This window comes from Macrotis lagotis, chromosome 1, assembly GCF_037893015.1.
Source record: "Macrotis lagotis isolate mMagLag1 chromosome 1, bilby.v1.9.chrom.fasta, whole genome shotgun sequence".
NCBI classification, from domain to species: Eukaryota; Metazoa; Chordata; class Mammalia; order Peramelemorphia; family Peramelidae; genus Macrotis; species Macrotis lagotis.
The window spans coordinates 130,557,744-130,581,545 of NC_133658.1; the positions used below are offsets into that span (position 1 = coordinate 130,557,744).

A 23,802-nucleotide genomic window follows, 5' to 3' on the forward strand; every position below is an offset into this window, starting at 1 on the left:
TTGAATTCAGAGGTTAAAACTAGGAACAATATGTAGAAGTCAAGAAGTGCAGATTTCAGCATGGTGGAAGGAAGAACTTCCTAACAATTGTTGTTCAATCATTTTTCAGTCCCATTCAATTCCTTGTTGACCCCATTTGGAATTTTCATGACAAAGATCCTAGAATGGTTTGTAATTTCCTTCTCCAGCTCATTTTATAAATGAAGAACTGAGGCAAACAGGGTTAAGTGAATTACCTAGTGTCACACAGCTAATAAGTATATGAAGACAGATTTGAACTCAAAAAGAAGAGACTTCCTTACTCCAGACCCAGTATCATCTAGCTGCCCCAAGAATTCGATAGATCTGAAATAGTCCTCAGATAATAGATTCCTCCTGCTGGAAATCAAGTGAAGATTGTACAGCCATTTATCAGGGACCTTGCTCATGTATAGGTTGAATTAGATGGTCTCTGTAGTCCCTTCCAATTAGAATCTAAAAAATTAAGGCTATTCATCATGAGTTTCATCTCTCCTACTCAAAATCCCAAAACCCTTCTAAATTTTTACCTATCTTCTACTTCTTTGAACCAGTCTCTCTGAAGGAGTTAGACTTTCTCCTTATCAAGGCCAACTTCTCTCTCTATGCCATGATCTCATTTCCTTCCATTTTTTTTTTTGCAAGTTTGTCTTACAAATCATTCTCCTTTGTCTCATTTCCAGTGTCTCCTAATCTTCCAGTTGTATCAATAATGCTTTCAAATATACTCAGGGATTTCCTATCCTTGAAAAATCCTCACTTTGACATTACCATCCCCAGCTTATTATCTTACAGTTCACCTTCCTTTAATTGTCACTAGCTTCTAAGAATATGGCTTCTGATCATTCTACCAAACTGTTTTCTCCAAGATTACTAAAAAAAAAAATCTAGTGAGCTTCTCTCAGTTCACATCCTCTTTAACCTTACTTTAGTACTTGACACTGTTGATCTATCCTCTTCTTGATATTCTCACCTTCCCTGACTTCAAGAACAGTGCTCTCACCTAGTTTTCCTTCTCTCTGCTTGATTATTTTTTATATTATTCTTTGTTGGTTCTTCATTTAGCCTCTGCCCCCTAAACTTAGCTTTCCTCTAAGATACTAGTTCTTCTCTTCTCTCTTTATATTCTTCTATTACTGAATTCATGATCTCATATTTTCAATCATCCCCTTCATAGACATCTCCAAAACCCTAATCTCTCTTGAAATTTAGTCCCACATTTTCAACTGCCTGCTAGCTGTTCCATCTCCCTCTCTCAAATTGTATACACCAAAAATTCAACTCAACCTTAAGAAGCCCCATTCTCTTTTAGTAAAGATAATGGTATTGATAAAAAAAAAATATTTTGTTTATTTTTCCAACTACATGCAATGGTAGTTTTCAATGATCATTTTTTGCAAGGTTTTGAATCATCCAAATCATCCTTGACTTTTCCCACTACCTCTTACCATCCTCTCCCATATCTACTCCAATGATAAGTCTTCTATATCTCTGTCATCAATACCTAATATCTCCAAGTATACCCTGCCTATTTCAGACTCACAGAACTTCTCACCTCACTATAGTAATAATTTGTCAATTTACATACACTACATACTCTTCAATTCACCTTCCAGATAGCTCCCAATGTTCCCTTCCTAAGACACATGTTTGACCATATAACCCTAACAATCAGAAAAATTCAAAACAAGATATCCTTTAAGATAATATCTAATATCCACTAAAATGATAAAATTAGCAACAACAAAAAAGATAAAACAATCAATATGTACAATAATTGGTGAGTGGCCTAATAAATTATGGTTTATTAATCTAATACTATATTATAATGCCATAAAAATGTTAAATCTGAAGCATAAAGGAAATTTGGAAAAGAGCTTCACAAATCATCTAGAATGGCAGACCCAGAACTGTGGCCACACAGCCAATTATATTTTGGGGGGGGGGGTTTAGATTTTTCAAGGCAGTGGGGTTAAGTGGCTTGCCCAAGGCCACACAGCTAGGTAATTATTAAGTGTCTGAGGCCATATTTGAACTCAGGTACTCCTGACTCCAAGGCCTGTGCTCTATCCACTGCGCCACCTAGCTGCCCCCAACTATATTTTTTTAAAAAGGAAGCAGACAGAATAGCATCATTTCAGATCAAGGAGACATCATCAGATCAAGGAGATGTAAGTCAAAAGCTTTTTTGTTTTTTAATTGCTTATTAATTCATTTGATTCTTTTAAAAAGTTTTTATACAATATTCTATTTTTTTGGCAAGGTAATGGGGTTAAGTGACTTGCCCAAGGTCACACAGCTAGGTAATTATTAAGTGTCTGAAGCTGGATTTGAACTCAGGTACTACTCACTCCAGGGCCAGTGCTCTATCCACTGTGCCACCTAGCCACCTTATAATATTCTAATCTTTTTTTATTTTGTATGTTTATTATGCTACTTACTTTTGTTAACAATTATTATTATAATAAAAATATTTTAAAGAAAATCTTTAGAGGTTCTCTATTGCCTTTAAAGAAAAAAAGAACTACTTTTGCCTCAAATATAAGGCCCACCACATCAGGCTATGACCTACATTTTCATCTTCATTTCAAATAACTCACCTTTGCCTCAGTCACCCAGTTATATCTAGGTCATTCCTACTATACTTTACTCTTCAATCATCATCATTCCTTTCCCCCCCTTATTTATTTATTTTCTTATTTTTACTTATTTATTTATTTGTTTGTTTGTTTGTTTATTTAGAATTTTGTGATTTCCCCCCAATCTTACTTCCTTCCCCCTACTCCCCACAGAAGGCAGTCTGTTAGTCTTTACATTGTTTCCATGGTATACATTGATCTAAGTTGAATGTGGTCATCATTCCTTTTTATCTGGAACCATAATCAAATAAATATTGCACTTGCGTTGGAGAGGATGTTAATCTTTCCCCTTTGGCTCTATTTGTCATAGATGGGATGATTCAAACCAAACAATCCTTCTAAGTCCCTAATCCACATCTCTGTGTTGCCTCCCTCTATTAAAATGTAAGTTCCCTGAGGGCAGGAATTACCTTAGTATGTGAATCCACAATGCTTCACACATAGTGATCACTGAATAAATGCTTTTTTGTTTATTCACTTTCCTATTCTCTATATTCCAGTCAAAGCAATCAAGGAGCTGAGCTCTAAAATTGACATCCCAATTCTCTTTCATACCTTTGCCCAAATTGTCCCCCACAGCTAATAGAGGGCTGGATCTTAGAGCCAAAAAGACTCATATTCCCCCAGCAGCTTGGTGATGCAGTTGATAGAGCACCAGCCTTGGAGTCAGGAGGATCAGAGTTCAAATCCAACCTCAGACATTTAATAATTCCCTAGCTGTGTGGCCTTGGACAAGTCATCTAACTCCATCCCCTTACAAAAATAAACAAAAAGAAAATGACTTATCTTCATGAGTTCAAATATGGGCTCAAAGATTTAACTCAGTTATGTGACCCTAAGCAAATCCTTTGACCTTGTTTGCCTCAATTTCTTTATTTATAAAATGGGCTGGAGAAAGAAACAGCAAACTACTTCAGCATCTTTGCCAAGAAAACCTCAAATGGGGTCACGAAGAGTCAGAAATGACAACAAGCAATTCATCTCTAATTCTTAGAATAGTTATCTTCCTTCAGGACTCAAGTCAGATGACACTTCCTTTTTGAAGGTTTAGGTCATTCCATCTCAGCCTCTAATTGTTAATATTTCTTCTATTCTCAAATTACCTTGAATTTAATTATCTTTGTGAAGATTTTATGCAACAAGCATAATGCAAGCTTTATGAGGGTAGGGACTATTTAATTTTTTATTTTGTATTCTGAATGTTGATTTTTTTTCTCTTTGTTCTCAAAAAAGACCATGACATCAAGGAGGTGATGCCATGACAAGCCCATGAATTGGATTTGAGTGAAAGGGATGCTGTGCAAAGTTGCCAGCCTTCCTTTCTCCTCCATAACCATCTGGGTCTAGTGGTCAGATATGAATCAGGAAGGGTGGAGATGGTCCTGGATGCAAGGCAACCAAGGTTAAGTCATTTGCCCAAGGTCACACAACTAGTAAGTGTCAAGTATCTGAAGTCAGACCCAAACTCAGGTCCTCCTGACTCCAGGGCTGGTACTCTATCCACTGCACCAATGAGAGATGTCTGTTAAATTGAAATGAACACAAAAATGGTAAATTTGGGATGTCGGAATGAAAAGGAATAGGAAGACTTCTCTGACTGCCCCCACCCCATCCAACCCCAAGCACTAAACAATCATCTTTGGAACAGTTTAGTAGGAAGACAAATGAAAAACTTGCAGAGAACTTTACCTGTCTGCATGGTCCTTGCTTTCTCTTCTACATGCATCACTGAGCCAAAGATAAATGAAGCTTTGGAAGACTGAAGGAGCTCTTCACAAACACGTTTATTTCCACCTTCTACAGACCATAATCCAGAATCTGTACCTGACAAGGACACTGCACCTGTCAGAGAGAAAAACAAAGTTTTAAAAAGACAGACAGACCACAAAAGAAGACTTCTTATCTATTCACTTTCCCCAAATTTGTCAGCATTGTTCCACAGCTCAGAATAGCAATGGGATGGATGAAGTTATGTTTGGATCTTTCATAATTTCCCACTCAAAGACTCAGGAGTAAGAAGAAGGCTGATTCTATGTGAGTTTCATCTTTATTTCCATTAGCTATTTGTTAGCCTTCTATAAACAGAAAGCCAAGAAAAAGACTGCCCTCTCTTCATCATAGACCTTCCATGGTCTTGTGGAACAAAAGCTATTCTCTAATATGAAAATGATATAGAGAAGTCAGGAGCTGTTACAACCACAATCCTTTTACGAAACAATAGATCCAAAGCAAACTGAATATGCTAGCTTACCTACAAAGCCATTGATGCTTGTGCTCTGACCATAATTGACCCTCATGGCTGGGGTAACAATTTCATTGAGGAATTTCTCTGAGAATCCTGCTTTCTGCAAAGACTGAAGAATGGTCCCGTTGAGCATTCCGGTGAATTCATCCCCTCCTAGGGCATGCAGCAAGCCTTCCACACTACTAAAAGAGTAGTCATGGGATTGATAGCGGTAAATCCTTCATTGAAAAGAGGGAAAAGGACCATTAAGTACTGAAGAGAATAATTCCTGAACCCCCAGTTTGTGTTTCCAGAGGCAATCAGCGTGAGAGGGGTGGGGAAGGGGTAGGGATAGAAGAAAGAAGGGAAAAATGGTATTATGAGATCAAAAGACAGAAGGATATTTCTAGCCCTAGTCCCTCTCCTGAGTTTTAGTCCCTGATCTTCTACAGCATATTGGCTCTATCTACCCTTTTCTGTCCTACCATCACCACATCACATTCAACATGGTCCTAAAACCAAATTCATATTCCTCTTCAGAGAGGGAGAGAGACCTCTAGAGAGTTAGAGAGTTAGAGAGAGAGAGAGAGAGAGAGAGAGAAGAAGAAGAAGGAGGAGGAGGAGGAGGAGGAGGAGGAGGAGGAGGAGGAGGAAGAAAAAAGGAAAGAAGGAAAGAAGGAAGAAAAACTGGTTGACTGTCCTTACTTTCCTAATTCTCTAAAGGATCAAGATCTTATGATCTTTTCCCTGTCAACTAGGCAGACTCATTTTTGATACCTCCCTAACATTCGTTGTCAAACAGCCACCAATTTCTATCAATTCTACTTTCAAAATATCTGTTTTTTCCATTATATTGCCACAGCTACAGTCCCACTTTAAGCATGATTGAGGGTAATAATAGTTATCTCTTACTTTAATCTCTTCCTCATCTAATCCATCCAATATATTATTAACAAATAAATCTTACTGAAACACCCCTTCCACCAAGACAGTCTTTTACTCAAAAGTCTGTGGCTCCTATAGTCTATAGCAGAGTTTTAAACAAAATTAAAATGTAATTGGGAAATGTTAAAAACAAATAAAAATACAATAAAAAATAGGTAATGTTGATATATGATTTTCTAAGTCAATATGTAGCCTGCAGGGATCAGTTTCTATTTGAGTTTGACAGAACTAATCTAAAGAATCAAGTCCATATCTCTTACTTTGGGATTAAAAGCTTTTTATAATTTGAAGGGTTTATGAACCCTTCACTCTATCAAGGTAAAACTGGTGACTGGCCCCCTCTTCACCCCCAAATCAAAGCCTTGTATATTTTCTTCTCTGCATTTCCAAATCTTTCTATATTTTACCTATGCTTCAAGTCTGTCCTCTTCCATATAACCTTTTTCTGATCTCCTATGATAGAATTGGAGCTAGAAGACACTTTAGAAATCATCTAATCCAAAGATATCAAATTCAGAATCCATTGTCACAAGTGGCCCCCAAAATTCCCAAACCAGGAATCAGATTAAAATGTCACTGGGAAGGGCGGCTAGGTGGATAGATAACTGCAGCGGATAGATAAGCGGCCTTAGAGTCAGGAGTACCTGGGTTCAAATCCAGCCTCAGGCACTTAATAATTATCTAGCCGTGTGGCCTTGGGCAAGCCACTTAACCCCATTGCCTTGAAAAAATCTAAAAAAAAAGTCACTGGGAAATGTTTTAAATATATATAAAAATCTAATATAACAAAGATAATTTTAATTTGAGGCTTTCTAGGCCAATTTGCAACCAGTAGGGATTTGCTTTTATTTAACATTGATTCTAGTAATCTAGTCCATTCCCAGCCCCACCTATTTTATAGATAAAGTTGAGACCCTGAGAGATCAAAGGATTTATTGGAATTGGCATAGGCAGTAAGTGATAGAGTTGGAATTATACTCTAAATCTAGCTTTCATTCTAAGGGAGAGAGAAGGGGAGGGGAGAGAAATGGAAAGGGAAGGAAGAAGGAGAGAGAGAGAGAATGTCTGTCTGTCTGTTTCAAGTGCTATAGAAGAAAGTTTCATGAACTTGGACTTTGAGAAAGGTGTAAAAGGCCCAACAGAACTGCAGTGGAAAATTACACAACTGAGGAGGAAAGAAAGAGTAGGCCAGACTCTTAGGAAACCTGTCTACTAACTCCAGACTTTCCCTCAAAAATGAGTCACCCCAGTGCAGCTGTTCTAAACTAGTTTGCCTTGCTGATTTTATCAGTAAGTCACCAGAAACTTCTGCATGGTTCTTTGTCTAATACAACCTACATTTTTAAGAATCCCATTGTCCCCCATGAACCACACACACACACACACACACACACACACACACACACACACACACACACACTTTATGAAATTGAGGAAACATATATTCGATAATGATTACCAATGAGGCAGCAAAATATCCTGAAGGAAATGAATTTTAACCAGGCCAACTTCAGGGGAAGCCAATGACTCTTTCCTGAGCAAACCTACTTTTACTACTACTATTGCCATCACCACCACCACCACTACCACTCCCCCCCACACACACAGACAAAAAAAAAATTTTCATATATATATATATATGCAAAGCTAGGTTTCTGTGCTCTACAAATAAATTGAATATGAATGAAAATATCTTGCAATTATATGATATTCAGATTTGCCAAGAATTATGATGAAATGAAACAAGGTGAGTCAAGTGATCCAGCTTCCCCATTAGCCCTCCATTCACTTAGTGCTTTCCAACCTTAGCTTTGTCCCAGTCTGGGACTTCCCCAAATATTCCAGATGTTATTGTAAATTCTGAAAAGAAAATTCTAATTTGCTTTGATAACATACAGTACTTTTCAACCAATCAATAAACATTTAGGAAGCATTTACTATGGGCTGGGCACGGTGCTAAGTATTAAGTATACAAAGAAAAAAGCAAAGAGTATCTGTCTTCAAGGATCTTACATTCCAATGAAGGAAGCAACATGCAAATAGATACATATAAGATACATATATATCTTGGGACAGCTATGTAGTGCCCCAGCCCTGGAATTCCACTCTTAACACTTACTAGCTGTGTGACTCTGGGCAAATCATTTAACTCTAATTGCTTCTCTCCAAAAAATTTTACATATATCTTTCCATGTAATCAAACAGACAAGGAGATCATCAGTCACAACTCCAAAGAGCTTGGGAATTGTGACATTTTACTGAAAGCCCCTTTAGAAGCAAATACTCATTGACTTATTTGTAGCAGCAGCATCTAGCACTCACAATTTCCAAAATTCTGAGACTCCTTTTGAGACACGTTCATCTGTTGCTGGTTGCTGGCTCTTATTTAAGGCTTAGGCTACAACTGGCCCAAAAGGTTTCCTTCTCTATTACTCAAACAAACAATTCCCTACTTGCTGAAACCCCCCAAAGATATAGTACCTGCACAGCCAGCCCTGCCTACCTGGCTTCCAGGGCCTGTAGAAACAAGTTATCTACTGACTTTTAAAGGAACTTTGTCTCTCAGTTGATGACTGATTCACAAACGTTTGCTCCTTCTAATGTCTTTAGGGGCCCTGACAGATCATTCAGAAGAAAGTGGACTATAATGAGATTGCAAGGACACAAAAGAAACACCAAAAAGTTTAAATTTCATAAACCCAGAAATTAAAGTTGGAGGAAGCAAGAAATCTATTACATTTAACAGAAGGTTTAAGAAATAAAAGCATGTTTTTCCCACTTGAGCTAAGGAGTGGGTTTACATTACATGGTTTGTAATTTGATATTTTGGCACTTACTTTATTCACTTGGCAGGATAGTCAGGATAATAAATTATTACTCTTAACTCCATCTTGTATCCACAGGTCCTTTCTCCATAAAGTTCAGAATTAGCCATTCCAATAAGCACATATACCACTGCCACCCCCCCATCCATTCCCTAACCCTAAATTCATTTCTATGTCTTAGGCTAGGTCTTGAAAGAGAATTAAGTTGCAAGTAAATTTTAAATCTTAATAAAAATCTTAACTACATAAGACCCATAAAGAATCAGCCTGATATTGTGGAAAGAACATTTAACCTAACAGTCAGGAAACCCGAGTTCAAATCCAGATTTGATCCTTGCTGGGTGGCCTTGGATAATCACTTCACTTCCCTCCAAGAAATGAGGGTAATGCTGACTACAATTCCAATGACTACATTCTGTACCTCAAAGTTTTTGTAAGCTTTAAAATGCTACCAAAGGTGAATCATTCTTCAAGCTAATGTTTTTGCTGTCTGATCTTATCATGATGACACCCAGAATAGGTCAGGCTAAAAAAAATCTAAATATTATCTACCCCTGCCAGCATGACTTGAACAAGTTTGACATATTCCTCAAGAACATTTCTCCAATTGCACTTAGTGTTTTTGTTTTTGTTTGCAAGGCAATGTGAATGGAGAAAATCTCTTCAGTGATCCCAACCATTTTCTTAACAATACTATGCAGCCAGGAGAAAATCTGGGGGACAAAAATCCCAAAACTGGAATTCCATAAAATTTAATAACAAATTTTTTATGATTAAAACAATTACCTCATAAACTTGTCTAAGACATCTTCTAGCCACATATGCATCCGAAGAAACTGAAATCCATAATGCCAGACGAGTTTAATCATGTTTATGATGAACCAACTGCTCTCTTCAAACGCAAAATTCTCTCCATTATAAATACCCATGAGGCCACCTACACCCTGATTTGTGGAGAGATCTGCAAAAACAGAAAGAGGAAAAGTCAATGATTCATATACATATTGGATATCACTTGAAGAAGCAATCTAATACAATACTCGCAAAAACTGATGGGAGGACAAAATAAGCAGGACCAATACCACAATGTTGTTGTTCAGTGACATCCCATTCTTTCTGACCCCATTTGAGGTTTTCTTGACAAAGATACTGAAGTGATTTGCCATTTTCTTTTCCAGTGCATTTCATAGTTGAGGAAGCTGAGGCCAAAAAAGTTAGGATACTTGCCCAGGGTCATACAGCTAATAAGTATCTGAGACCACATGTGAACTCAGACCCAACACGCTATCCATAGAACCATCTAGCTGTCCAATGACCATGATGATAATTAAAAAAAGAAAAACACTGAAAGACTCCAAAACTCTGGTCATTGCAGTGACTAATTACAACCTGAGAGGACTGATGTTTCTCAGATTCTGAATGGAAGCAGAATGAAGCAGAGCGAAGCAGATGTTTTCAAACATTGCCAGTGTAGTGATTTGTTTTGTTCGACTACCCTTGTTATGAAGAAGGGGGAGTGATTAGGAAGATTGGGAAGTGACAGTTTGGGAAGAATAAAAGAGCATCAATAAAATACTTTTTGGAAAGGGAAATCTATCTCCTCCTCCCAAAAAAAAAAACTTTCTTATTTAGAAGCTAACTGTAGAAATTCAGACTTCCAAAACAGCAGCTAAGTGGGGATTTCAAACATGAAATAATCGATTCAAGCAATCTACTAGCTTTTATTTTGCCAAGGACTACTATTCATAGAATCAGCATTAGGAGTGACCCTTGCTTCCCCAGCTGAAACCTAAACATGTAGAATTTGAGCATAAACAGAATCCTTTTTAAAAATTCCCTTCAATATTCCATTTCTTCTCTCCTTGATTCTTGCACCACTGACATCCTCATTTATGACTCCATACCCTCCACTGCCCCTAATATGCATCTCTGTCATTCATCTTTTGGCTCCTGTTTGAAGACACTGCACCCAGGTTGATTAGACAAAGATTGTGAGTCTGTGCATTCACAGTTTATGTAGATTGAAAAAGGAGGTAAGAAGAAAAGGGGGGGGGGGGGATGTTGTAGGAAAACAGAGGCAGAGAGATGGTGTGTGTGTGTGTGTGTGTGTGTGTGTGTGTGTGTGTGTGTGTGTGTGCATTTCTGTGTAGGATGCAAAAAGGGAGAGTAGGCTTCCTAACAGAATTGTGATTTTCCAATCAGTGTGGGAGTCAGAAAATGCATTTCTAGACCTAGCTCTGACTCTAATATGACCTTAGACAAATCACCTTGTCTTCTCTGGATCTTAGTATCTTTATCCATAATCTATAAACCGCAGGTATACTCTTTGTGATGTAACCCAACTCAATTCTAATTGTTTTTTATGAGTGTATGTAAATATATATGTGTGTGTATATATATATATATATGTATATATATAAATATATATGTATATATTTACACACACTGTAATAATATATACATGTTCAATGTATTGTATATATATATGTATATATATATATATATACATAAAGATACACAAATATAAATATGCACACACATATATATTTATTGTTGTTAAGTCATTCAGTCATGACCCCATAGGGGAGTTTCTTTTTTTTTTAATATTTTAAAATTTTATTTATTTTATTTATTTAAAGCAATGAAATTAAGAGTGACTTGCCCAAGGTCACACAGCTAGAAAATTATTAAGTGTCAGAGGCCGAATTTGAACTCAGGTCCTTCCTCCTGACTCCAGGACTGGTGCTCTATCCACTGAGCAACCTAGCTGCCTCATGGGATTTTTTTTGACAAAGATATTAGAGTAGTTTATTATTTCTTTCTCCAGTGGTTTAAGACAAACAGGTTAAGTGACTTGCCCAGGGTCACAGATAGTGAATGGCTGAGGGTGGAACTGATCTCAGGTCTTCTTGACTGCAGACCTGGTGCTACATCCACAAAGTTAACCTAGTTGCCTGTGTACACACACATACACACAAACACACACACACACACATACACACACACACAAATATTGCTTTTATCAAAGTGAACTTTTACTCTATGATTTTTGTCTATTGTAATTGAATCATTTCAGATGAGGTTGACTCTTTATGACTCCATTTGGGATTTTCTTGCCAAAGATACTGGAGTGGTTTACAATTCCCTTCTCCAGTTTATTTTATAAATGAGGAAATTGAGGCAAACCGGGTTAAGTGACTTGCCCAGGGTCACACAGCTCATGTACCTGTATGAACTCAGATCATCCTGACTACAGGCCTGGCACTCTACCCACTATACCACCTAGCTGTCCCAGGTACCAAATACTCCCTGGTACTTTTGCTTATTGATCCCAATTCTGTACTCTGGAGCCACAGAGTTTAATTCTAATCTCTTTTTCATTCAAGAGCCCTTCAAATAAATATCTTACAAAAGATAAGTGATCACATTCCCCTTAAGTCTCCTCCAGGCTCCACACTTCCAAGTTGCTCAAGCCTTCTCTCCTGAGGTACAGCTGGTGTTTTCTGGGGCTAGCCACCCTCCCCAGATATGCTGCAGTTAATCAATGTTCCTCCTAATAAGAGACATTGAGAACTGACTGCAAAAACTTCAAATGCCATGTAACAGTGGCAGAGCCAACAGAACCAGGAAATGCAAATGTTGGAAAAGACTTCAGAGGCTGAAATTCTGGTTCTGTTCCTGGGTGTGTGTGTGTGTGTGTGTGTGTGTGTGTGTGTGTGTGTGTGTGTGTGTGTGTGTGTGTAGTGTTTGTGTGTGTGTGTGTGTGTGTGTGTGTGTGTGTGTTTTAAGCTGATGATCACTAAGATCCCTTCAAGCTTGAATACACTCTATTTCTCAATTGCTATTAGCTTGTACTCAGAGAAAAGAAATGAAAAGGCCAAGAAATAAGGCAGAAATATAAGCCAAAGATTCAGTAGGCATTTCTGAGTTTGAATTATTGATACTGATGTTCTCTTAGGTTTCGATATTGACTCTGTCATGAATATTTGCTCAAAATGTAGCCAGCATTGTGGGTCCAGGACACTAACCTTCCTGAAAACTTTTTACATCAATGTTTAATTGAATTTACGTGTACAGCTACTCTCTGACTAGAACATCTGCTATCTGATAGTTGGTAACTTGGTGATGTGCCATTTTGTTCAGTTCTAGAGCCAACCAGCATGAGGTAAGTGAAAAAAACAGCAGTTTTTGGAGGCAATAATCCTGGGTTCCAGTCTCAGGTCCACTTACTATCTTTATCATTTTTTTTTTTTTTTTAGTTTCTGCAAGGCAATGGGGTTAAGTGGCTTGCCCAAGGCCACACAGCTAGGTAATTATTAAGTGTCTAAGGCCAGATTTGAACTCAGGGACTCCTGACTCCAGGGCCGGTGCTCTCTCTACTGCATCACCTAGCTGCCCTCTTATCTTTATTACTTTTGAAAAGGTCTGAAAGTGGTGGAGTACACAGAATTTTCCAAAACAAAAAAATAGCATGAAAATCAGTCTATTCTGCATAACTGAATGCTCTGGATAAGACCAGCTATAACACAAACTTCCACATCTTGCACTGTATCCCTAAATCCTCCTCACTCTCCATGCAACTCTCAATTCCTGGTCCTGCCTACCAGAACCCCATTCCTGTTTGAATACTAAAACTAACAGTGCAGAAGAAAAGTCAGAAGACCTGAATTAGAATCCTGCCTCAGACATTTATTAGCTGTGTGATCCTGAGGCATGTCAACTTCATCTCTCTCTCTGCTTCAGTTTCTTTATTGGCAAAACAGCACCAACTTCACAAGGTAATTAGGAGAATAAGTGGGATAATATCTGAAAAGCATTTTGTAAACTTTAAAATGGCATTTAAACACTAACAATTATTCTTGCTATTGTAAAAGCAATATGATGTACTATTAGTACAGGGAGCAAGTTGTGAAGACCCAAGACCTGGGTTCAAGTCCTGTCTAATAGTTGACTGACAGCAAGTCCCTTAATCTCTCAGTGCACTGGAAAAACCATGTAAAAAAGAAATTGGGGGACAGTTAGGTATCACAGTGCATAGAGCACCGGCCCTAGAGTCAGGAGGATCTGAGTTCAAATGTGGCCTCAGATACCTAATAATTATCTAGTTGTGTGACTTTGGACAAGTCACTTAATCCAACTGCCTTGCAAAAAATAGAAACTGAAGAGAAATTGCTGTCTTACACTGCTAGATGGTGTTTCATCACTTGAAAGTCCTCTATGCCAATGAAATCAAAGACGTAGATCCTAACCCAGGCATAATCATCATTATTATATTTAATTATTAATAATTATATAAGTTATTATTAGTGATAAAATTATATATCTACAAATATTTATATATGATATTTATAAATGTATAACTTTATCATACTCTCACTATTGTTGTTAGTATTATTATAATAGAATGGACACTTTGTAGAGAGTCACAAGACCTAGGGTCCAGAGTGGGCTGATATTAAAAGTTTTTCTGCCACTAACTAGATGCATGACCTTGTACAAAAATGGCACAGTGAATAGAGCATTGATTTTGGAGTCAGGAGGACAGGAGTTTGAATCCAACCTCAGACACTTGATTCTTACCAACTGTGTGACCTTGGGCAAGTCACTTATCCCTGACTGTCTCGCATCCAGGTTCATTTCTAGTTGTCCTGATTCATATCTGGTCACTGGACCCAGACGGCTCTGGAGGACAGGGTGAAGCTGGTGATCCCCCTCTCCCCACTCAAATCAAATTCACATGCTTGTCAGGGCATCACCTCCCTGATGTCATGACCTTCTTCAAAAATGAAGGCCAAACATTACTTCTCTATATGAAAAATAAGGGGGTTTCCCACTTTCAAATATCATGCTTTTAAGACACAAAATCAGTGGCTAATAAGCACACCCTTGATGGCCACCACAGTAATTCTCCTGTAGTTGCTCTCAATCATTCAGAAAACAATTTTAAGTAAATAGAACACTCTCCCAACTTCCACTACCATATTTGGAATGGTAAATATGTTCCCAAGGTGTTACCTTGGGTTATAAGGGAAAAATAAAAAATATAGAAAAGTTTTTTTCTAACTAACCTTTAAAAAAAAAGGTCTCAAGAATGCTGAGTTTAGAGGGTGGAGCCAAGATGGTGGCATGAAAGCAGCATTCCCCAACTCCGACCCCCAAACCCCAAAAAAACAGGCTGTAGCCAAAATTTAGAGGGGCAGAACCCACAGAAAGATTGAGTGATACATTTTCCCAGTCCAAGATAACTTAGAAGTTCCACGGGAAAGGTGTGTTTCACCAGGAACCAGGGGTTGGAAAAAAGCCCACAGCGCAGCCCAGCCCAGCCCAGCCCAGCACAGCTTGAAGGGGCTGGAAGGGAACTCTGCTGCACCTGGGTGAGTGTGGAGTGAGGAGCACCGGCTGCAGAACCTGCAGCGAGAATCGGGAGAAAGCAGCCTGCACCCCCAGAGACAGTAAGGGCAGTCTGCAGAGATTTCTCTGTTCTGGGGTAGCATTCTGTTGTTTGCCTACACTTAGACTCAGGGTGCAGTTTGGGCTTCCTTACTAAGATAGCTGGATCCCGCTTTACAACCCCAGGGCAGAGGGCAGTGCTGTGGTCAGCTACATACCAAAGCACGGGCCAGAGAGCATAAGACCTTGGAGGAATAGAGGTCCCAGTGGGGTGTCCAAAAAAAAAAAAAAACCCAAAGCCTTGGAAGCACTGTAAATTAGTCTTGGATTGAGGAAATGAGTAAACAACAGAAAAAGAAGGACCTAACCATAGAGAATTACTTTAGTCCCAAGGAAGATCAAAACACATACTCAGATGATGACAAAATCGAAGCTTCCATATCCAAAACCTCCAAGAAAAATAGAAAATGGGCTCAGACTGTGGATGAACTCAGACTTTGAAAAGCAATTAAGGGAGGTGGATGAAAAATTGGGAGGAGAAATGAAAACAATGCAGAAAAATCATGAAAACCAAATCAAAAGCTTGGTGAAAGAAATACAAAAAAATACTGAAGAAAATAATATGTTAAAAACCAGTTTAGGACTAATGGAAAAAACAAAAGGCAAATGAGGAGAAGAATGCCTTAAAAAGCAGAATTGGCCAGCTGGAAAAGGAGATAAAAAAGCTCTCTGAAGAAAATAACTCCTTCAAATGCAAAATGGAACTAAAGGAAGCTGATGACTTTGCAACAAAGCAGGAAGAAATAAAATTCTTCCAAAAAAGCCAAAAATTAGAAGAAAATTTGAAATATCTCAATGGGAAAATGGACCTTGAAAACAGATCCAGAAGAAATAATTTGAAAATTATTGGGCTATCTGAAAGCCACAACCAGGAGAAGAACCTAGACTTCATTTTTCAAGAAATAATACAGCAAAATTGCCCTGAGATCCTAGAAGCAAAGGGTAAAATAGAAATTGAGAGAATTCACTGGTCACCGCCTGAAAGGGATCCCAAAAGAAAAACTTCCAGGAATATTATAGCCAAATTCCAAAACTCCCAAATCAAAGAGAAAATTCTAAAAGCTGCCAGAAACAAACAATTCAACTACCGAGGCTCCATAGTCAGGATCTGGCAGCATCTACATTAAGGGCTTTTAGGGATTGGAATATGATATTCCGGAAGGCAAAAGATCTTGGTTTACAACTAAGAATCAACTACCCAGCAAAACTGAGCATCCTCTTTCAGGGGAAAAGAAGGATTTTCAATGAAACAGGGGACTTTCAAACTTTCCTAGCAAAATGACCAGAGCTAAGCAGAAAGTTTGATTTCCAAGTACAGGACTCTGGTGAACCATAGAGGGAGTGGAAGAGAGAGACTAACTATGAGGAACTTGATGATGTTGAACTGTTTGTATTCCTGCATGTGAAGAAGATATTGATACTCATATGAACTTTCTCATTTATAAGAGCTGTTAGAAGGAGCATATATAGACAGCACATAGGAAGGAGCAGAATATAATCATATGATGTGGTAAAGGGATGGAGTCAATGAGCGATGGGGAAAGTACTGTGAGGAAGGAAAAGGAGATGAAGAAGAAGCTGAGAGATTTCACATAAGTGTCAAAAAAAAGCTTTTTCAATGGAGGGGAGCGGGGGGAAGGCAAGGGAAAATGAGTGAGCCTTCATTCTCATTGGAAATGGCTCAGGGAGGAAATGACATATACACTTAATAGGGTGAGGAAATCTGTCTTGCCCTGGAGAAGGATGGGAGGAAAGGGATGGGATTAGGGAGAATTGGCGGGGGGGAGAGGGAATAGGTGATCGAAGAGGGGGAAGATCAAGGGAGAGGGTACTCAGATGCAACACACTTTTGGACAGGGCCAGGATGAAAGGAGAGAGAGAGAATAGAATAAATGAGAGTGGGGAGAAATAGAGTGGAAGTACAAGTAATAGCAACTGTGGGGAAAATATAGAAGCAACTTCTCTGGTGGACTTATGATAAAGAAAGCAACTCACCCCAGAGACGGAGCCATTGAAATTTAAACACAGACTAAAGTACATTTTTTTTTCTCTCTCTCTCTATTCTTGAGGTTTCCCATCTTCTTGGGGGGAGGGGGTTTATGTTTATTCTTATAATTACTCTTATAACATTCAATTTACATCAATATATGGCATGGAAACAATGTAGAGACTGTCAGACAGCCTTCGGGGGGGAAGGGAGGAGGGGGGAAAATTGTAGAATTCAGAGCCTTGCAAAAAATGATGGGTACATATATTGTATATAATTGAAAAACAAATAAAATGTAAGAACTTGAGAGCAAAAAAAAAAAAGAATGCTAAGTTTAGTTCTATCAGATAAAAATAGACATAGGTCACCAGATGGCATTAACCTAAGTCACTAAGAACAGAAAACTCAAGTACCCAGTTCCTTGACAAAGCGCTTCATATGCAGATTTAGAGGATGTATGACAGAACCTCCTGCTTCATAGTCTTGCCCTTCCACATTGAGAGTAGCCAGGCGACCTCCAACCTTTCCTCTCTCAAACACATGAATCTTCACATCTTTCCCAAATTTCTGCCGTAGGTAGTATGATGCTGAAGTGCCACCAATCCCAGCTCCAATGATAGCTAGAGGGAAAAAAAAGTAATGAGAGAATTATATTCCTTCCTGAAATCAAGGTTAGCAAGTAGTTTATCATTTTGTTTTCAGGTTTTATGTTATTGTTATTATTGTTTTTGTCCAGAGAGGTGATTTGATTTTTATAGGAGGTTTTATTTTTATATAACTTTATTTCTATAGAATTTCTTCAGTGTGAGAAAATTTGTTCTACCAATATAGATGGACAAGTCTTCTCCAATTTGCTGCCTGTAAGAGAGCTGCCTGGGGCCCTGAGAAGGGACTTGCCAAGGTCACTTGCCAAGGGCCTGAATCTAACTCTTCCTAATGCTGGAGCAGGTTCTCTTTCCACTATACCATACTGCCTCTCTAAGAGTTTTTCCTAAGGTATAGGTGAGAATTCTCTAGTGGAATAAATAAAACAGTAGATGTGGGATCTTAAGACTAGGTTTTAAAGTCCAAGTCTCTCTCATTTACAAGCTGTGTGACCTTGGACAAATCATTTAAGATGAATGTTGTTTTCCTCATCTGTACAAATTCAATGCAGCAAACATTTAAGCAACTAGGAGATGAGCAATGTGCTACAGAAGAATACTCATACTACTTATCTCACAGGTTGTTACAGGTGAAAAGAGACATGAAGCACTTTGTAAACCTTAAAATATGATCAACATGTCAGTTATTATTAACAGGAAATAAAGGACTTGAAAGATGGCAGCAACAGAGACTTGAAACTGAAACTGGTAAGCAGATATTGATATTGACAACAGAGCCAGGTAGCAAGAGGGAGATCAACAGATCTTGGGTTTAAAATGTGGCTCTTATAACTTTTAGTAAATCATTTAATTTTCAGTTTTAATTTTTTTCAGCTTTAAAATGAGGGAGTTGGTCAAGGCAAAATTCTAAGGCTTCTTCCAGATCTAAATCTATGATCCTATGAATTCTAGACTATGGAAGGACAATATAGACTTAGGAAGAAAGTATTCACAGGAAAGTGCAAAAAAGAACAATTTTTAATATTATTCATCTCATATTTATTTTGTATGCATTTTTATCATATTTAATCTGTGCATATTTATTAATTGCACACAAATACTTAGAGCAGTTCTTTATCTGGCAGTTAAGAACTGAAAATAAAAGGATTGGGGTGGCTAGGTGGCTCAGTGGAGTCAGGAGTACCTGGGTTCAAATCTGGCTTCAGACACTTCATAATTACCTAGCTGTGTGGCCTCAGGCAAGCCACTTAACCCCACTGCCTTGCAAAAAAAAAAAAAACCCTAAAAAAAATAAAAGGATTGCCCATCTACTAAGGAATGGTTAAACAAATTATGACATATAAATATAATTGAATGTTATGAGGCTATAAGAAATAACGAAAGAGAAGGTTTCAGAGAAACTTGAGATGACTTCAGGAACTGATGCAAAGTGAAATGAACAGAATAAGGAGAACTATTTATAATATAATAATAACAATTTTAAGATTTAAGAATTCTAATCCAAACAATGGCCAACCCTGGTTCCAGATGACTGGTGTTGATGAATCTTATCCCCTCTCTTAACATGGACTATAAATATGAAGAATATAACACTTCTGGAAATGTCCAATGTGGAAATTTGTTTGTCTAATCATATTTGTTACATTTTTCTTTTTTTAGTTACTTTTTTCTTTTTTCCAGTGGGAAAAGGGAAGGGGAGATAAGAAGGAACAAAAATTAATACTTGATATTACTCTTTACATGCACAATTAATTTTTAATAACAGAAAATCCCACCATCCATACACATAGAGAATTGTTTTGTGATCAGTCAAGTTGCAGTCATCATAGAGGTTTAAAACCTCAAATGAATGACAAGGAACAGTTTCTTAAGAGCTACAAGAGTAGGAAGAAGCAATTGTGTAATTTTCAAGACTTGTGACTAGAAAAATAGGGGAAGAATGAATAATTTTAAATAAAATGTTCCGCCCCATACAAAAGCAGAGATGTCTCAATTGATATTAATCAAATACAAGTTGATTTAGCAACAATATTGTTTCTTCTGCACTTCTCAAACTTCTCTGAGTCCAGTCCATAAGAATAATATATACAATGAAAAACCTGGTACAGTAGATAACTTTGGCAAAGGAAGCCTTCACTGACATCACAGCCTTGAATGTGTGTGACAGAATATAACATATTATGTTCTGGTGATAAGTTTCTCTAGACTTAGCCAGTCTAATTTCATACAGACAATTCATCACTGAGCTCAGTTACCATCAAGTTTTTCCAGCTTCGGAGATCCTGACAGAATTTGGAGACGTCCCTTAGAAAACTAGGTTTACACTCCACTGTGAAGAGTAATGAAGGACTTCTAACAAGAGACAGGAGAGGTAACCAATAAAGTAATCTGATCTAAGACAAAAATAGACTTATCTAAGGAAACTAAAGGATTTAGGTTCAAATAGAGTCAGAGCAAGGCTAGCCAAGTGGGCCCGGAGGCCTTCAAGGCAACAAATTCAATCCCTAAGTGCCACGTTCAACTTTTTTTTTTTTGGGGGGGGGTGCACATCAAGGGATTACTTATCAGAAGAGAGATTTGGAGGTCTTTCTGACTCAGTGGCTTTCTATCAGGGCTCTGTATTACAATAACTTTCCATCAACAGTTTTGGTAGGGTGTTATCTATACCAAAAAATTACAAATCTGATGCAAAAAAAAGGAATACTAAAATTTGCCACTCACTTCAGTACTCTTCTCATTTCATCTATGTAGAATTGCATGCTTAACCCCCCCCAATTTAAAAGGCCTTTGATTACCACCAGAAATGAGGAAGGAGTAGCCTTCAACCTCTGTCTCTTCTGTATTTAAATGATTACTTATGTGTTACTCTTGATTTATGCAATTCTCACCAGTCAAATATAGGAGCATACAAGCTATATCCAAAGAACAATCTGTGCTCCTGGCTGACAATTTACTCCAAAAGGTTGGGAAAAGGCCAGTGTCCAAAGTAAGTGACCTATTTTTTGTGCTCCTCCAATCTCCATGAACTCACTACAAATGCTAGAGTTTGGGATTGAGAGGAAATCTAGTTTAGTTAAAACAATAACAAAAAAAACTACCTGATTGGAAGTCTGAAGATCTACGTTCCAGTATCAACTCTAAAACTTCCTACCTCCCCCCTTTGGTCAAGTCTATCTCTGGCTAAGTCTCACTCACCCTCAGCATCTGTAAAATGGGAAAGTAGATGTTTGCAAGTCCTCCTTCAAGGGGAAACTTGTAAGGAAACAAAGCATTGTATAAACATGAGGTATTATCATGTTTACTTGCAGAAAAGGTCACTTTGGCAAAGAAACAGAAATTGAGGGAAGATTGGTCAATTGAGGAATGGCTGAACAAGTTGTGGTATATATGAATGTAATGGATACTATTGTTCTATAAGAAAGCATGATCAGGTAGATTTCAGAAAAACCTGGAAAACCTTACATGAACTGATGCTGAGTGAATTGAGTAGAACCAAAAGAATGTTATACACAGTAATAGCAACTTGATCAACTATGACAGATCTAGCCTTCTCAGAAGTACACTTATCAAAGACAATTCTAAAAGAACTGTGATTAAAAATGCTATCCACATTCAAAGAAAGAACTATGGAATCTGAATGCAGATTAAAGCACACAATTTTCACTTTTTTAAATCTGTTTTTTGCTTTTTTTCTTTCCCATGGTTTTTCCCTTTTGTGCTGATTCTTCTTTCACTGCATGACTAATATGGAGTAACATGATGGTGCACGTATTACCCATATCAGATTACTTGCTATTTGAGGGGGAGGGGGAGGAAAGGGTAGAAGAAAACTTTATAAAAATGAATGCTGAAAATTATTTTTACATATAATTGGCAAAAATTAATTTTTTTTAAAGAAAAGCAAAAATCACCTTTCTGGGCCCTCCCAAAGCCCTCTCTTTGCTCCCTATTCAACAGTCCACAGGTTTGAGTAGTCTTACCTGTGATCTTGGACCTAGTCTCCTTCCTTTCTCTCTTATATTCCTCTACTTCATTTCTTTACCCACAGAAGTTTGGTTCCCATTCGGTAAAGGGGCATAAACATCTTAGATTTCAAACTGGAGGTCAAGAAATCATCTGAAACTGCCCTGGTGCTTTACAAATTAGGAATTTGAGGCCCAGCAACGAGCTTGATTAGATGACTTCTAAGGTCTCTTGCAGTTCCAAGCCTATGATCACAAAAGCCTCCCTACATGGTTAGTCAGCCCCATTATCCAGCTTCACCCAGCAAAATAAAGCAGAATTTGCTGTGGAGTTGCAGAATGTCAGAGGGGAAAGAAACCGTTCAGCATTCGGTAGGAGGAAATCACAAATTGGACACAAATTTTAAAAAAATAATGTTAAAATATGCCACTCAGTCCCTTGCTCTTCTCATTTTATTTCCTTCGTAAGCAGCTGCCTACCTGGCCCATTAGATGGAGAAGGAAAACTGAGGCCCGGCAGCTGTAAGGGATTTTGCTCACCCAACTGATAGGACTGGGAGTCAGACCTACATCTCCTGGCTCCTTCCCCACAACCCGGCTACCCCGAGAATCGGAGCCAATTCCGGCTCGGCTACTAAAGAGCCAGGCTGGTGTGGGGGCGAGTGGCTTCCCCGCTGTGCTCCCAGCTCACGCTGGATCAGTCACTGGTGGCTGGCTCTCTCCGCCCCCCCCCCCCATCTTTTCTGCAGCTAGAGCACTTTGCCCTGGAGAGGGGCCTTCCAGTCCGGGGCAAAGGCTGTGCAACAGCGGGCTGCGTCGCGGTCGCGAGTGGGAGCGGGGGATGGGCAGGCACTCCCCTCCCTCCCTCCCTCCCTCCTCGGCGTGCCCGGCTCTCCTACCGATCTTTTCCGGAGCGGCCCGTCCTTCTCCCAGGACCGGGCCGCAGAGCAGCAGCAACAGCAGCAGCAGCAGCAGAGGGGGCCCCGGGAGGCCCCGCAGGGCGGCCAGGCGCCGCAGCGGTGCGCGCGGGAGCCCCTCGCCGGCCATGGCCGCACACGCTCGCCAGCTCCTCGCTAGCGCCGGGGGTGCTGCCAGGTGACCAGAGGGAGGTGGAGCCTGCGCGCCCCGCCCCTCCCTCCCTCCTCCCCGCTGCTTCCTCCCGGTCGTCTCCCCTCCTCCTCCTCCGGCCCGGCAGCCGCCTAGCGCCACCCGCTATTGAGCCCCAAAGTGGCGCCCCTCTGGGAGGGCGGCTGCAGAAACCCTTGGAGGGGCTGGCGAGCGGAGCAAAGACATTAAGGGCACTCTTTCATTCATTCCACAACACCCAGGAAGGAAAGGATTTCAGAATTGCAAGGAGACTGAAAGGTCATCTAGCCCAGCCCATTATTATTATTATTATTATTATTATTATTGTTGTTGTTGTTGTTGTTGTTGTTGTTGTTATTAATTATTACTATTATTGTTACTATTATTGTTACTATTACTATTATTACTATTATTATCATCATCAGTATTATATCAGTATTATTGTTATCAGTATTATTATTATTATCAGTGGTTGGGGAGGGGGGAGAATCAATAAAAGAATGAAGCCAACGTTTATGGAGATAGTGCGTTCAATTTTACAGAGCCATTCATGTATTTTAATGGAGACTCACTCTCACATTTTACAGATGAGGAAACTGAAGCTGGAAACGGTGAAGTGAATTATTGCCCCGGGCTCCCACTGACAGCAAGTGGCTAAGACAGGATTTGACTTCAAGTCCAAGAAGACTGAGGATATTCTCATGAAAAGACATTCATGTTAGAGGTGGAAGTAGGGGATGAGTAACAGTAGCAAAAAAAGAAACCAGTAGAGAGATAGGAGAACCTCTGAAGAGTCCTAGGGCCTATATCCACATATTCACCAATGTGTTACTATATAATAACAACATTCATAGGGCACTTTAAGGTTGGCAAAGAACTTTACTGATACACCCCTGAGACAGAGACAATTATCCTCATTTTACTAATCAGTCAGAGATTAAGTGAATAGGTCAGAGTCAAACAGCTAGGGAGTATAGGTGGTAGAATTTGATTTCAAGGCTTCCTGACTCCAAATCCAATGATCAATCCCCTCTGTCACCTAGGCTATTTTTTCTTTCTCA

General features: G+C 38.9%; 1 protein-coding gene across 1 annotated transcript in view; it reads right to left on the bottom strand.

Annotated features, from left to right (window-relative positions):
- Positions 1 to 22,717, bottom strand: part of PCYOX1 (prenylcysteine oxidase 1) — a 31,477-nt gene extending 8,760 nt beyond the window's left edge. The window contains exons 1-5 of the mRNA XM_074208197.1: positions 22,555 to 22,717; positions 17,502 to 17,708; positions 9,438 to 9,612; positions 4,909 to 5,120; positions 4,347 to 4,499 (exon numbers count right to left, since the gene is read on the bottom strand). Coding sequence (XP_074064298.1) covers positions 4,347 to 4,499; positions 4,909 to 5,120; positions 9,438 to 9,612; positions 17,502 to 17,708; positions 22,555 to 22,702 — 895 coding nt within the window. The 5' untranslated portion in view covers positions 22,703 to 22,717. The remainder of the gene's footprint in view (positions 1 to 4,346; positions 4,500 to 4,908; positions 5,121 to 9,437; positions 9,613 to 17,501; positions 17,709 to 22,554) is intronic.
- Positions 22,718 to 23,802: the final 1,085 nt, after the last annotated feature.